This window comes from Balaenoptera borealis (genome assembly GCF_965194805.1).
Source record: "Balaenoptera borealis genome assembly, chromosome: 9".
In the NCBI taxonomy this organism is placed as follows: domain Eukaryota; kingdom Metazoa; phylum Chordata; class Mammalia; order Artiodactyla; family Balaenopteridae; genus Balaenoptera; species Balaenoptera borealis.
This window is the reverse complement of record NC_138873.1, coordinates 68,187,351-68,204,063: the sequence shown is the minus strand read 5'-3', so window position 1 is coordinate 68,204,063 and position 16,713 is coordinate 68,187,351. Positions and strand designations below refer to the sequence as shown.

The 16,713-nt window shown below is 44.5% G+C and overlaps 1 protein-coding gene across 1 annotated transcript in view; it reads right to left on the bottom strand.

Annotated features, from left to right (window-relative positions):
* Positions 1–8,847, bottom strand: part of UBE2J1 (ubiquitin conjugating enzyme E2 J1) — a 28,562-nt gene extending 19,715 nt beyond the window's left edge. Inside the window, exon 1 of the mRNA XM_082406015.1 lies at positions 6,546–8,847. Coding sequence (XP_082262141.1) covers positions 6,546–6,576 — 31 coding nt within the window. The 5' untranslated portion in view covers positions 6,577–8,847. The remainder of the gene's footprint in view (positions 1–6,545) is intronic.
* Positions 8,848–16,713: the final 7,866 nt, after the last annotated feature.

The following is a 16,713-nucleotide window of genomic DNA, read 5'->3' as shown; positions in this document are numbered from 1 at the left end:
ACACCTATTTACTCTCAATTCTCTTCCACCTCTTTCAGTTAATGGCACAGACTTTTAGCCCCATGATCAATGACTACTGACAGCTTATGACAGTTTACAATCCTATGTGTATCTGTACCCTCTTTCCTCCCCTACTGGTTCACAAAGGTCAATCCTTTGATTCCAGCCCCCTCACCCTCAAGCTTTAGGTGCTAAAAATGTCAGGATACTGGTGTCGGATACAGGAGAGCAAAGCCAGGGAAACACCAGATGGCCCAAGGCTCTCCAAAACTCTGCTTGAGAACCAACTGACACAGTTCAATACATGCTATGAGAGAGGTGTGCACCAGGTGGGCACCTAACCTGAGAGCAGACAGAAGAGAAAAGGGGTCAGGTACTGACATCTGAAAGAAAGACAGTAGGAATTACCCAGCTCGGTATGAATAAGCACAGGAAACAATAAAAGTAAATTTGTGGTGGCACAGGTTGGAACGTTACGGGGAGAGGTTAACTGAGAAGCAAATCTCACACACTACAGCCAAACAGTTCGGTATGTGTCAGGACTTTTTGCATAAAATTTCATTTTAATCAAGGGTTCCTAAGCTGGAAAAAAAACTCTTAAGTCACTATCCTATTCCATAACTATTAATATTCTTTTCCATCTCTGACTCTGAGCTAAGCCGTATAGGCAGAGAATCTGTTCATCTGATCAGCAAATATTCATTAAGTTCATACTAGATGCTATAGCTACAACCAAAATAAAATATAGCTTCTGTTAGCAAGGAGCTTATAGTCTGGGGGGAGGAGTCAATACAAATCAGCATGATAAATGCTGTATTAGAAACACGCACATATATATTGAGACACGATCTCCCCCCAAGGTCCAGACACTAGGCTTTGTTCAATTCCTCGCATACAGTTCACCTTCTCTCTACTTCAGACCTTCCTTCCTACATAGCAATTCCTCAGCTTGCATCGCTGCTCCTCCTCCCTTCCCCCACTTCATCACAGAGTCTGGCTCCCACCAGACCTTTATGAAATTTACTCAGGAAGGTCTCCCTGACACCTTCCTTTGTCCACTCTCAGAGGACTGACTAGAGATTTCCATTTGGACAGATAAAAATCCTTGAGGAGTCCTGGCAGGAGAGTGGAGAGCAGGAATGCTCTCTAAGTTATTTCGCTTGGAAACCACTGCCCCGGATACTGGCTTGAGTCCCCCTTGCTCTAAGTCCTCTTAACACCCTATAATTTTTCTTTCATAAAGTTCTTCTCACTTGTGATTAACACCTGTCCTTCCTGCTCAACGACATTTACTTCATTGCAGTCTCCTCAAGGCTTAGCACACAGTAAGCACTCAAATATTAGCTGAAATGAATTTTACTATCTTCCCCCCAACAAAACTCTTTCCAAGGATCTGATTAAAAAGCAGTGGTTTTGGGGACTTCCCTGGAGATCCAGTGGTTAGGACTCCTCGCTTTCACTGCAGGGGGCACAGCTTCGATCCCTAGTCAGGGAGCTAAGATCCTGCAAGCCACACAGCGTGGTCAAAAGAAAGAAAAAGCAGTGGTTCTCAAATTTATTTGATAATGAGATAAAATCCTTCGTTCAAAGAAAGGTTTAAGGAGACCCTCAATATGTAAAACATAACAGCAGGGCCAGCATGGAAGGGCCTTCAGGCTGTTTATCCCCATCCGCCCATTCTACCTAAGGGGCCCACGGAAAGAGAACTGAAAGCCCCTGTTTTAGAGCCGTGTAAAAAAATATCACTAAGTTAATATAATTAGATATAAATAAAATCATGGAAGTTGTTATGAAGTTAATTAGTTTAACCTGATTACTGTTGTCAGCAATCAAAGATGCCAGGAAGACTGTTTTTCCTTTATCCCTCATCAGCAGGCTGCAAAATGATTAAGCTGAAGAGGTCAGATTTTATGTCATTCCATAACATTATCACATTTTCTCTGCCTCTTCGTCACTCAGCTCAGTTCAACAGAGGAAAATAAACACCCAACGGATATTATGAGAGATGTATGAAAGGGTCGGAATTGCTACAGGAAAGAATTTAAAGGAACAATCATTGGCTCAACCACTAAACAAGTTGATTTTATTAGTTCACGGGCCACACAGGCACAAACCATGTGAGAGACAAAGTACAAAGCTAAACAGAAGGTAAGATTATTCTAGTGTTTTTATAATCTATTTTTTCTGAAACAACATATACTATGAACACCTTCGTGAAAAAGAACGTGGACTCTGGAATTAGAGCTGCATTAAAATTCTGGCTCTGGGGACTTCCCTGGTGGCACAGTGGTTAAGAATCCACCTGCCAATGCAGGGGACACAGGTTCAATCCCTGGTCTGGGAAGATCCCACATGTCGCAGTGCAACTAAGCCCGTGCTCCACAACTACTGAGCCTGCGCTCTAGAGCCCGCAAGCCACAACTACCGAGCCCACGTGCCGCAACTACCGAAGCCTGCGCACCTAGAGCCCGTGCTCCGCAACTAGAGAAGCCACAACAGTGAGAGGCCTGCGCGCCGCAACTAGAGAAAACCCGCATGTAGCAATGAAGACCCAATGCAGCCCAAAATAAATAAATAAATAAATAAATATATTTTAAAAAATATGGCTCTGATATTTTGTAGCTCTAAATCCTTGAACAAGTCACTTATAATCTTATTCTGCCTCAATGTTCATATCTGTCAAATGAAACTCAATAATTTTGTCACATAATTCTCCTTTCCTTTTCACCCTTTCCTCTTCCCCAGGTCAGAAATGGATTGAGATTTAAGGCCCTCTCAATGATTCTCCCTGGTTCAAATCCAGGCCATAAGCATATGTAGTTGGCCACATGGCATGGCAACTTCTTCCACTCCAGCTCCTCTCTTATCTCTTTGCAAGGTTATCAGTGGAGCTCTCCAACCATGGTAAGACAAGGTGTGCCAGGAAAGAGAAGGAGGGTGGGGAGCACCTGCATTCCTGCTCTCATTCTTCCTTTTCATGGAGGCCACATGATCACTCTGGATCCAAACTCTAGGCTCTAAGGGCCTCCCATGAGCGTACTTCACATGCCCAGGTAGCTCACTGGACTTTGGAGACAAAGCTCCGGCTAAAGGGGTCTTTTAAAGGTCACTGTCTCTCATGCATCTGTTTCCCTTGGAAAGTATCAATGAATATCTTGATATCATCCAGCTCCAAGTTATCGAGGATGTGAATCCAACGTCATGCTCCCCAACCGCCTCTTCCTGCTCCCATAGTGAAGGCACTTAAGCAAATATTTAAGGACTCATGTTTCTGCCCACAAAGGCCCTGCAAAGGTATCCATTCAATTTAAAGAATCTCTGAGCCATGGAGATAGAAGAATAAGACCTGCTTCTTGTCTTCAAACAGCTTGTAGTGAGAGAGAAAGACATGAAAACAATTACAACACAAATATTGACCAAGTATGCATAACTATAGGGACTACCTTAGTCTGCCTATGGGAGCTGGACAAGGCAGAGCCTTAAAGAAGCTTGAAGAATTAATAGGAATTTCAAATGGTTAAAAGGGAAGGCATTCCAAGCAGAGGTTCCAACAGGGACCAAGGCATATAGGTGAGAAGAGCTGCTCCATCTGGAGAATCACTCAGGCAAAATGGATAGATGGTAAAAATGTACAGGAGCACAGGAGTGATAGGAGATGAGGCTGGTGAGGAGGGCAAGCTAAACAGTTTACGTTGAACTTAATCCACAGCTATCAGGAAGCTACTGAAATGTTTTCAATTTGAGGAGTGACCTAATCAGTTTTTGTTTCGTTTTAATTGATCTGGTGACAATAGCGAAGAATTAGATATATGTGACTGTGTGTATTGGCACCTGCGTGAAAATGCATGCATTTGTGTGTGTTTCAGGGTAGAGGGTGGAGTAAAGGAGTAGACCAAGAGATCAAAGACGACGCCAGTGGATTCCTGGGTGGCTGTCAAACCCTGGGTTAGGAATATTAGGGTGAGGTGCAAGTTTGGGGGAGGAGAGAAAACTGATTAGTTTGGTTTTGGGTTTTTATACCTAGGAGAGATTTTTTTTGGTCTGTGGGAAATTTGGGTAAAGATGTTAAATCACCAGTAAGTTCTAGTTCTATGTATCTAGAGCCTAGGAGAAGGTCTAAATTGGACATTAAAGCTTGAGAATGATTAGCATGAAGGGGTAGTAGACACCCTGGGCATGGATAGAATAACTCCTAGGTTTCTGATGGAGGTAGTAGGCGCCTTTGCACCAATCTCTTATATGCCAATCACCTGCTGAACGCAACCCAGAGGGCCCTTCCAAAGAAATCTGCCATAGGAGGTTCGTTACACATATGTCTCCCTACTTCATACTCCGAGATCCTGCGACTTTGGCCAGAACGGACCCAGAAAGAGATCAGGGAGCCTGATGCAGAGGCAAGTACTGATACGCTAGCCAGAGGCTTATGAAGTGGTTCCACACAGAGCTCTGCACACAGCCAGAGGTCCATTCCAGAAAGATAGTAAAAAGATATGTTTTCCCATCTATAAAATGAACATATTTACTATCCATATGCTAACACACTGGCCTTTAACCAGTTATTTGTACTATCTTAACTTAATTGGCCCATCCATACCTCTAAGACAACTCCACATCAGATAGAGAGAAAAAGTGTTATATCTCTTACATTGTGCAGTGTTTTTGACCACTTCCTTTCACACATGCATTACCCTACGAAATATTACAAGACAGAATAAAACAAAGGAAGGAAACATTTTCACTATGCCTCCTGCACTTATTCAATAAGTCCCATAGCTCATCTAATTTACCTTTTCCCTGAACTCTAAATAATCTGTACAATGACCAAAAAAGGTTTTAAAAATTTTTTTCATTTTTAGAACAGCAGCACTACCTTTGAGGAAATGAAACCAAAAAGGGGAAGCAATTTATTACACAGTAGAAGCATGTCTACCCAAGTTCAGCCAGATGACAAGTAGGTCATATAGTATAGAAACATACAACATTCTGGAGAATTTTAAATGCTTACCACAATCTCAGGTATGATAACCTAACAAAATTGAGCAAGGTCCTCTGACAACAATCTCTTGGGACCCACCAATCCTCCATTCCAAATTGTACTATTACTCACATTTTCATTATTCTCTGGACATTCCACTAAGTACCTCAGCTGTCTCAAGGAACTTGATACCATGTGACCAAGGAGTCACCCTAAGTTTTACCCACATAGTTTTATTAAAATCTAGCACAATCTTAACAATCTAGTCATTCTATCATCTAATCTTAAAACTAAGCTTTTCTTTCCCTCTTTCTCTTTGATCTCCTTTTTTTTTTTTTTTCCCCTGGTGTTCTTAGGAGATGGGCTGGGGGCGGGGATTGTGAATCCACTGAAATTGAATCCTATAAATGTATTTCTTGGAGAGCCCATGGCCTTTGCCAGATTTTTTTTAAAGTCTTTGCCTCCCCAAATGTTATGACCAATTCTTTAAACTTAAGTTACCTAAGAATGTTTCTTAGCCTGACAGCACTCTGGCTAACAAAGCTCTGTTCAATCAGTATCCTCAGGCTTCTCTGGATTCTTTGAACGTTTTTAAGTTATTTAAAATCAAGGATTCACAATTAGCTCTTTCCATGAGCATGCTAATCTTGCTGATTCTTACTGAGAAATTGCTTCTTTGGAAGAAAAAAAAAAAAAAAGAACTAGCAAGGGTTGGTCAAACCATCACTAACATCCTAGGATTATCATTTAGAGCTTAAGTGTGGAGCTTCTCCCTCCTAACAAATTTATCAAGGTACAGATCGAATACTATTTATAGAACACAAAGATTCGTTCCAAGCCTGTCTTAATCTGAGATGGCTGCTTACTTTTCGTGCATCTTTATGATACATCAGAAAAGAATTTGAGGCTAGGATTGTTTGGCTGCTTCTGTGAATGAAGCACGGGCATTAAATACAGAAAGAGAAGTTTCTATGACTGAACATAGACATACATCATACTAGTCAGTATGGCAAAAATCATGGTTAGCTCTAAAGTACACGGCTCAACTAGTTTTCGTAGCTTTTGGGTTAACTGGTATAGTCCAGAACATTTCCCTTATGTCTGTAATTCTATTCGCCCCAAATGCTGCAAACAGAACGTTTAAACTAAATCCTCAAATGCGAGTGGGTCAAGCAGCTAATAAAAGTCCGGTGGCGGCGACGGAGAAGGGCTAACGACGGTGTTCAGGGCGCAGGTAGGGCGAGGGGCTGATGATCACTATTACCCAGGGCCATCACCTTTACACCTGTGCTCGGGGATGAGTTGATAACCCAGCTCTACGCGGCGAAAATGAGGGCAGGGCAGTCGCGGTGCCGAGGGGAGTCCCCAGGTTTGGTGCCCGCTCGGCAGCCCTGCTGCGCGGCCTGCACCAGCCCGGCAGGCGGCGGGCTCGCGTAGAGCGCGAAACCGGGAGCGGGGCCGCGAGCGGCGGCCGACGCGAGGGGACGACGGCGCGGGGCCCTGGAGTTCGGGGTCACTCCTCCCTCCCGCCCACAGTGCGGCACCGCGCCCAGCCCGCAGCCCCGCTCACCCGGACTCTTCAGGTTGTAGCGGGTCTCCATGGCGGGTCGCTGTCCCGGCTCCGGCCTCCCGGCCAGCCGCCGCCGCCGCTGCCTCCACCTCTCCGCGCCGCTGCCGCCCGGGTCTCAGTGCGGCTCGGACCGACCGGCCGTGGCCCAGGAACCTCCGGGGACGCCGCCCAGCCCTGGCCAGGACTGCCGGCGGGGCGGGAGGCTGCAGGCGAGGCGCGGGCTCCGCAGTGGCGCGGGCTCCGCGGTAGCGCCGCCTCCTCCGCTGCTCCCCCGCCTCCCTGAGGGCTGGGCAGGCGCCGGCGCCGGCCCGGGTGTTGCTGAAGCGGGGGCCCGGGCTGGAGGTCAGCCTCCTCGTCTGGCCGCGGGTCCAACCCTGCCGCGGCCGCGCGGCCTGCGTCACCCGCCCTCTCCCCGGTTTTGTGAAGTTGTCCTGACGTGGCAGTCGCTTCGTGGCGGGAGGGCGGCGCCCACTTCGCCGGCCCCGGGAAGCCCGCTCCGGGATCTGAAAGAGCGAGCAGCGCCCAGGTGGTCTTCCTCTCACCCCGGGCCTCCCGGAGGCCGACCTTCCGCCGGGCCCATCCGACGTCCCCAGGCGCTCGCGGAGCTCCCCGCGGAGCGGCGCGGCCGGAAGCGCCCCGGCCCTGCTCGCGGCGGGCTGGGTCCGGGCCCGGGCCCTTGACACCGGGTTCAGAGCCGCCCCGGCCCGGCGCCCGCGTGCACCGGCGCCTGCCAAGTGCTTTGTTTTTAGATCAATAGTTGTTTTGGGGTGGAAACAGTTAAATCGGGAAGATAAAATCCAGTGATAAGGGATTGAGTAGGGTTTTATAAGGATTCTTTTTTAGACAAATGTGTTTAGGTGCCAGGCACTTAAGCATTTGGGGAGAGTAAAAAAAAAAAGAATTGAATCGGGGAAAGCATACAAATATGAAAGGTATATCCTTAAAGAACACACTTCAGGCTTCATTGCGGAAAGAGTGGGATTGAGAAAAAGAGGACAGGACTGGGGGTTTTGAAGACTTAAAAGAGGAGCAAAGACTTAGGAAAAGAGGGGAGATTGGGATGGTGAGGAGGATGAAGAGGGAAGGAAAGAAGTCTAGGTGGGATGAAGAGGGTTAATCAGGTTGGGCAAGTTTCTTTTTGTTATGTAAAAGTAGAAAACTTTCTTTTTGAAAGGCAGCAGAATATGCCACTTCAAAATATGCCTCTTTGGCATAAGGATTATTTTGAGCTGATTATTTTTGAGAAAGAGCAGGCTCAAGAGAATCTCTGAAAACAGTAGAAATTACCCTTTTCTAGGCGAAATTTACGTTTGTTAGCGTCTCCCTCTCTCTAAAGAGAAGGAAGGTTGACTCTAAATCACAAGAGAGTCTCAATGGAGAAGGCACTGACAAATCTGCAAAATAATCTTTACCCTTGTTTAAGTGCTTTTCCTATAACCTCCCATAACTGGCCTCCCTCCAATCCCCCTACAGCTTTCTTTTGTCTTTAGTTGAAGATAGTATTTAAGGTGGTGACTTGGGCCAAATCAGGGAGTTACTTGGCTTGTTTTTCTTTTGTTCATCTGTGTATTACAAGGGGTTTCAGCCAAGAACTCATAAGGGTAGAGGGAAAATTATTTTCCTTCCTATATTTTCTATTGCTAAAATTAAGAATCTAAAGTGAATTGAGGGCTTCCCTGGTGGCGCAGTGGTTGAGAATCCGCCTGCCAATGCAGGGGACACGGGTTCAAGCCCTGGTCTGGGAAGGTCCCACATGCCACGGAGCAACTAGGCCCGTGAGCCACAACTACTGAGCCTGCGCGTCTGGAGCCTGTGCTCCGCAACAAGAAAGGCCGCGACAGTGAGAGGCCCGCGCACCCCCGCTTGCCACAACTAGAGAAAGCCCTCGCACAGAAACGAAGACCCAACACAGCCAAAAATAAAATAAATAAATAAATAATTTAAAGTGAATTGAGGGTTTCCCTGGTGGTGCAGTGGTGAAGAATCCACCTGCCAATGCAGGGGACACAGGTTCGAGCCCTGGTCCAGGAAGATCCCACATGCCGCGGAGCAACGAAGCCCATGAGCCACAACTACTGAGCCTGTGCACTAGAGCCTGCGAGCCACAACTACTGAGCCCCTGTGCCACAACTACTGAAGCCTGCGCGCCTAGAGCCTGTGCTCCGCAACAAGAGAAGCCACCACAATGAGAAGCCCACACACCGCCACAAGAGAAGCCACCACAATGAGCAGCCCCCGCACCGCAATGAAGAGTAGCCCCCGCTCGCCGCGACTAGAGAAAGCCCGCGCACAGCAATGAAGACCCAACGCAGCCAAATAAATAAATAAATTTATTTATTTTAAAAAAATAAAATAAAGTGAATTGAGTTCTTGATATCTAATTGTATCAGCAACCCTTTGTAAAGAGTGAAATTTGGAGGAGGTGTGGGTAGGAGGTGGAGGATATCAAAAATAAAACTAGATAGTATCTTTTAAAACATTCCGTGATGTTATTTTCTGAAAAGTAAACTGGTAAACTGATTGGCACATATATGCATCCAAAACGGAACCCCAGTGTGCTGCTTCATTCACTCATTCTCTGTGTTGAATCTTCAAATTGTCTAACACTTGACATGCTCTCTGTACCACAGCTCTGCAAAAGCCAGCATTCGTGCAATAGGCCTCACAATGGAGAGGCTTATGAAGCAGGTACTATTGTTACCGATCACAAGTTCATGCGCTGGGTGCACAGTGAGGCCAAACAAGCCAAAACATTGAAGTTTGGAGCAGAGAAATGTTTATTGCAGGGCCAAGCAAGGAGAACGGGCGGCTCGTGCTCAAAAGACCCAAACTCCCTGATGGTTTTCAGGGAGGAGTTTTTAAAGGCAACATTTGGGGTGAGGGGTGTAGGGTGTGTGACTTTCTTCTGATTGGTTGGTGGGGAGGTAACAGGGTGGTGTTCTTGGGATCTCAATCATTAACCTGGCTCCCACCAGTCTGGGGTCTCTGTAGTTGCCATCCTCCACCTGGATGGGGGCTTTAGTTCCTGCAGAACAACTCAAAGATCTGTATCAGATTGTTATGTATATCCCTTGAGGAGGAACTAAGGCTCTGTTTTAATCACTGCACTATTATTTTTGACTGCTTTTCCTTTGTTTCTGCATTCCCTCACTTCCCTAATTAGTAACTGCTGGAATCTGCCCTTTGGAACTCAGGAAAAGTATAGGAGGCTGAAGCCTCTTTCCTACAAAAAAGAATGTGGTGAGGGTACACAGAAAGGCTTTTGTACCTGGGAGGGCCCCACAGGGTCCTGCTGGGTTTCAACCTCATAGCTGAGGAAACAGCATTCTGGAAGCACTAGGAACCCCTTTGGTTATTCAGCCTCCAAGTCCATCAGTCAAGCTCTGGAAGCAATAGCCCTCTGAGCTCTCCTTTTCTCCCTCTACAAAGAGATGGGGACATTTTGCTTCTCCTTCATTTTATTTATTTATTTATTTTTAAATTTATTTTATTTATTTTTATTTTTGGCTGCGTTGGGTCTTTGTTGTGGTGCACGGGCTTCTCATTGTGGTGGCTTCTCTTGTTGCAGAGCACGGGCTCTAGGTGCACGGGCTTCAGTAGTTGTGGCATGAGGGCTCAGTAGTTGTGGCGCACAGGCTTAGCTGCTCTGTGGCATGTGGGATCTTCCTGGACCAGGGCTTGAACCCGGGTCCCCTTTGTTGGCAGGTGGATTCTTAACCACTGCACCACCAGGGAAGTGCTTCTCTTTCATTTTATAAGTCACCACTGAGGCAGGAAGGGGCAGGGCACAACTTTTAAAAAAATGACAGCCACTGAGGACATAAACTGGTTAGAACCAACTAAGTCCAAGATGGCAGACAACTGACTTCCACTAGACCTTGAGCCTCAGTATACGCTCAGTGTGACACATCAGCAAGCTAAACGACACACCCACAAGCGCCATGACAGTTCCAAGGCCAATAATAAACGGCCAAAAAATGGGCGGTGACCCAATTCCTGGAAATCCTCACCCCTTCCCCAAAATAGTTGGAATGATCCTCCCACTCATTAGCCTATGAAATTACCCACCCCTATAAAAACCGACAACCCTCTACCCTGGCACCTCTCTTGCCTTCTGAGATGGCCCATACTCTGTCTGTGGAGTGTGTTTCTCCCTGAATAAACCTTCTTTTACTTTACTATGGCTCGCTCTTGAATTCTTTCCTGCGGAAAGCCCAGAGTCCACACTTGGCGGCCATCGCAGGGACTCGCCTGAGACCTGGGACGTGACCATCCTCTTGCGCCCCACTCTCTTCCCTGCAACACCACCACCTAGTCTACTCCTTGAGGCACTTCTCCCCATAAGTCTGGCTCAGTAGGATTTATAGCCTCTCCTTTCCTGATTAAAAACAAACTGAAAATCTATTCTGACAATTTGGTTATGGGCACATGTTAAAGTTTATTACAATCTTGCTGCAGGAGCTAAGACCTCAAGCAAAACAATTCAAAGATTCCTCTCGGCAAAGACATTTACAGAGAAGAGTATTGGAGGGGAGTAGAATTTTCCACCCCAAAAGGTGTCTCTTTGGAATATTATTTTAAGCTGGCTATTTTCTAGGAAACAGTAGACATGGGGAAAACTCTGTAAACCAAGTAGGAGTTACCTTTGTGTAAGAAACATTTATATTTGTAAGGGAAATCTCCATTTGTAAGGATGTCTTCCCTCTCTGTACCTGGAGGAGGAGCATGACTAAATCTCTAGAAACTATCATGGAGAAGGCAATGACTTAAATCCACATAACAACCTTACCCTTGTTTACTATGCTTTTCCTGGTAACCTCCCATAACTGACCCTCCCTACCCTCAACATCCTCTTTTGTCTTTAGCTAAGGCTGTATTTAAGGTGAAGCTTTCACCATTTTGGTGCGTTACTCAGTTTTTCTGGTTCTCTCCCATGTATATATGTTTTTAAACTTTCATTTTCCCCTGTTATCTATCTCATGTCAATGTAATTCTTAGATGAGCCAGGAGAACTTGGAAGGGTAGAAGAAAATTTCTTCCTCCCCAACAGTATTTAGATGCCAAAAGAAGAGTAATTCTATTTAAAGGTCACTAGATTCTTGACTGTGGGAGGGGACCTAGTTTCTCCAAAACATTAAATTTTTCCAAAAACTGCTTATATTTTTATCAGGATCACTTATGAGACAGGAGGAAAGGAAGCAGGGCACAACCTTTAAAAGAATAACATAGCCGTTGAGGATATGACAAAAGCTGGTTAGAACTGGTACTTCCCTGGTGGTCCAGTGGTTGACTCCACGCTCCCAGTGCAGGGGGCCCAGGTTCAATCCCCGGTCAGGAAACTAGATCCCGCATGCTGCAACTAAGAGCCCGGATGCCACAACTAAAGATCCTTCATGCCACAACTAAAGATCCCGCACACCGCAACGAAGATCCCACGTGCCACAACTAAGACCCAGTGCAGCCAAATTAATTAATTAATTAACTAAAAAAAAAAAAAAGCTGTTTAGAACCAACTAGGTCCAAGAGGGCAGAAGATTCAGATTCGACTTCCAGTGGACCTTGAGCCTTATTATATGTTCATTGTAATACATTAGCATATGCTAAATGACACACCCACCAGTGCCATGACAGTTCTGAGGCTAACCATAAAAGGTCAAAAAGTGGGCGGTGGCCCAATTCCTGGAAATCTCCACCCCTTCCTCAAAATAGTTGGAATAATCCTCCCACTTGCTGGCCTATGAAATTACCAGCCCATAAAAACTAACCACCCCATATTTCGGGGATTCTTGCTTTCTGAGATGGCCCACACTCTGTCTGTGGAGTGTGTTTCTCTCAGGGCAGTTCTTGCCTTTTGAGATGGACCACATTCTGTCTATGGAATGCATATCTCTCTAAATAAATCCACTTCTTACCTATCACTTTGTCTCTCACTGAATTCTTTCTGTGTTGAGAATGAAGAATCTGAGCTTCATTAAGTCCTGAGACCAGGTGTGTGATCTCAATTAAAAGACAGTGGTTTTAAGTCCCATCTGAGTTTTGTCTGGGTTCAAGTCCCAATCTGAGTTGTGCGGTTTCACTGGCAGTGGCACAGATTATACCCATTTTACAGATGAAAACAACTGAGGTCTCAGAGAAATCAAGGAATTTACTTAAATTCTCAGTTTTTTCAGCTATCAATACAAGTTCTTACCTGTGGACCAAAAAAATATTGCCTGCCATTTCAGGAAACAAAGAATGTTTGCCTGCCATTTCAGTAAACAATGTTGCCGGCCATTTTGTAAACAACAAATGTTGTAGCCATCAAGCCATCAGCTACCGCAATTGCCCCCTAAAAGTGCACCCCGAGGGGAATTCAGGATGAAGAAAAACAGGATAATGGCCCTAGAGAGTTAAGAAGAATAATTTCAAAGAGTCCAGACTCTTGCATCTTCCCATAGGTAGAAAAGCACTAAAATCATTAACTTGAGATATGTGGTTTTTTGTGATTAACAGTAATCTTTTCATGTTCAACTACATGTTTTTTACATGTTCCCCCCCACCCCCAGCAAAAACTCCTATATATCCTGGCTCCTCTCTTACCTCTTTGGAACACTTCCTCAGAGATATCCGAGAGGTGGCATCCCAGGCTAGAGTCATCCTGGGCTAGAGTCCTCGGTAAGGCCACAGAATAAAACATAATTCTTAACTTCTAGATTGTGCAATTTTTTCAGTTGACATATATTTCTGACATACTATTTTTTTTATCATATTGATGAATGGAAAATTTCTAGATTTTTATTAATTTCTTGATTTCATTTGAATACTTTGAAATCCAATTTACAGAGGTTCTTAAAGTTTCATTGACTTATTCAAAGCTACTTATCTAGAACGTTGAAGAACCCTGATTCAAGTCCAGGTCTTCCAACTCTGAAACCGGGATTGTTTTCACTGCACTAAAAAGGAATCAGGCTGTCTTGTGTTATATAAGGCCTTTCTTCCCTACCATTTGAAAAGAGGGACATGCTTCTTAGAACCTCAGTGCTATTTTTTTTTTATTGGAGTATAATTGCTTTACAATGTTGTGTTAGTTTCTGCTGTACAATGAAGTGAATCAGTTATATGTATACCTATATCCCCTCCTTCTTGGACCTCCCTCCCATCCCCACCTCCCATCACCACCTCCCATCACCACCCAGCTAGGTCGTCAGAGAGCACCGAGCTGAGCTCCCTATTCTATACAGCAGGTTCCCACTAGCTATCTATTTTACACATGGTAGTGTATTTATGTCAAACCTAATCTCCCAACCTCAATGCTATTCTTGAACTGCTGTCGATGGCAAGTTCGTGTGCCGAACACACAGTGAGGCCAAACAAACCAAAACGTCGGAGTTTGGAGCAGAGAACGATTTGCTGCAAGGGCCAAGCAAAGAGAACAAGTGGCTCATACTCAAAAAACCTGAATTCTCGGATGGGATAGTTCTCCGGGGAGAATTTTAGGGCTGCAGGGTGTGACTTTCTTCTGATTGGTTGCTGGCAAGGTAAGAGGGTGGTGCTCCAGGGACCTTGTGCTCAGCCTGAAGTTACCATCCTCCGCCTGGATGCGGGCTTTAGTTCCTATAGAAGGACTCTACGTATATCTCTTGAGGAGGAACTAGGACTCAGCTTTCTCGCTGTACTATTGTTTCTTGAGTGCTTTTCCTTTGTTTCTGCATTCCATCACTTCCCCGATCAGTAACTGTTTGAATCTGCCCTTTGGAATTCGTGGAAAGTCTAGGGGGCTGAAGCCCCTTTCCTACAAACAAGAAACTGGGGACACAGAAAGGCTTTTGTGCCTGGGAGGGCCCCGCAGGGTCCTGCTTTAAAATATTTATTCTTCCACATTTAAAAGTGTTCTTATTTTTTTTAATGATTTTTTTCTTGAGCACAAAAGTAATACATGATTGTTGTTTAATATTTAGAATATGAACAAAATACAAATCTCCTATAGTTCTACTACTCAGAAATGGCCATGATTAACATTTTAGTGTATTTACCTTTAACCTTTGTTTAGAAAGCATAGGTATGTTATTAGGGTTGAAATTCTATTGTTTATACTTTTTTTATACTAAAAATATCTGCATAAGCTAACTGGATTACTTGTTTTGCAAGCCACAGAGCTATTAATGACTTGTTTTTTGTTTGTTTGTTTGTTTTGCCACACCACGAGACATGTGGGATCTTAGTTCCCTGACCAGGGATCAAACCCGTGCCCCCTGCAGTAGAAGCACAGAATCTTAACCACTGGACCACCGGGGAAGTCCCTGACTTATGTTGTTAAAAAGGAAATGACAGGCCCAAAATGGAGTCACTTGTGTTAAGCCCCATGTCAGCAAATCAAGACTCAGTACCCAATCTAATTGTAGTTATGACCTCTTCCAGGAATGCATTCTGCACTGATCAGTCGAATTTTCTGGTCAGCACCAATGAGGTAATCTTCCACATAGCCCCCTGCCATCCCAGTAGGTAGGTTATCTAAAACTGAAGCAACCCACTCTTTTCCCCTTTCTGCCTATAAAAGCCTTCCATCTTGCACAACTCCTTGGAACTCCATTTTATTTGTTAGATGGGATGCTGCCTGGTTCATGAATCCTTCAATAAAGGCAATTAGATCTTTTTTTTTTAAATTTTTTTCATTTTATTTATTTATTTTTGGCTGCGTTCGGTCATTATTGCTGTGCGCGGGCTTTCTCTAGTTGCGGCGAGCGGGGGCTACCCTTTTGCTGCGGTGGGCGGGCTTCTCATTGCGGTGGCTTCTCTGGTTGTGGAGCATGGGCTCTAGGTGTGCAGGCTTCAGTAGTTGTGGTTCGCGGGCTCTAGAGTGCAGGCTCAGTAGTTGTGGCGCACGGGCTTAGTTGCTCCACGGCATGTGGGATCTTCCCGGACCAGGGCTCAACCCCGTGTCCCCTGCATTGGCAGGTGGATTCTTAACCACTGCGCCACCGGGGAAGCCCCACAATTAGATCTTTAACTCAGTTGAATTCTGTTTTTTTAACAGTTCGAATTGATAAATTTTATATCAGTGTCTTCCTAGAGTATAATTCAAAATAAAAAACACCTCGGAAAGCCATGTATGGACTTTATTGTAAATATTAATTACTTAGAATATTTCATGAGGTTTTGATTTTTCATTAAAAAAAATCAAAAATAACGCTGCCATAGTTTTTCCTACTGTTTTTTTTTCCCCCCCAAGATTTCCCCTTTGTAATGGTTAATGAGAAAAACGGTACTAATTTGCTGGCTGGTATTAATGTTAGGAGATGTTGGTTATTATCAGGGGCACAAGTTTAAACTCTGGTTACCTAAACAAAAATGTCCGCCAGGAAGGAGTTCTTTGTTTTTTTCATGCCTCGCCTTACTGCATTGCAGGTCTAATAGCTTTGCTTTTGTCTACCATCTGGTGGCCAGCTGAGAGATCCAGGAGAGAAACTGCCTCTTCATTTCTTCTTTCTCAATTTCTGCTATAGTCGAGATAATGTCTTCCCTGCTCATTCTATTTGAACAATTTTCTAATACTATATTCCAGAAAAAATATTATGGAGAGATATCAAGTGAGTATACTGGAAACCAGTGGAGTGCTTACAATACTAGTGCAGTGGATTTCTTCCACCAGATGACCCGTACCTCATTTTAAAAGATTTTCCCCGTTAATAAGCAAAGAAGCATTTTCTAAACACAGTACTTAATAGTTGTTTGCAACATTATTAAAATGATTTTTATTGTGGCTTTCTTAAAAATGATGTCTTTTCTTGGAAACCTAATTTGCTACCATAGCTTTGAATTATCTGACATCTCCTCCCAAATTACAGCTCTTGGTAGTAGGGATGAGGAAAAGGAAAACTGCTTAGTATTGTGCTTTTGCTTTATTTGCATGGATTGCATTTCTTTGTTGTTTTTTTTTCAAAATAAAGGTGCTTTTAAAATTAGCAACAGAAATGACAATACTCATTATATTCCTTACTCCTTAGTTCTGATGAACCAATGAGTTTGACATGAGATCTTTCATTTGCTAAACTTAGCTCTAAAGGAAACACCTGCAACTAAGATAAAACTGGTGTTCATGGGTGAAAGAAAGGTACTTCATGATGGGCCAGAAGAGAGTCCTACACAGCTGCGTCTTCTCTCTCGCACCGAGTCCTCTCCTAATAGCTCT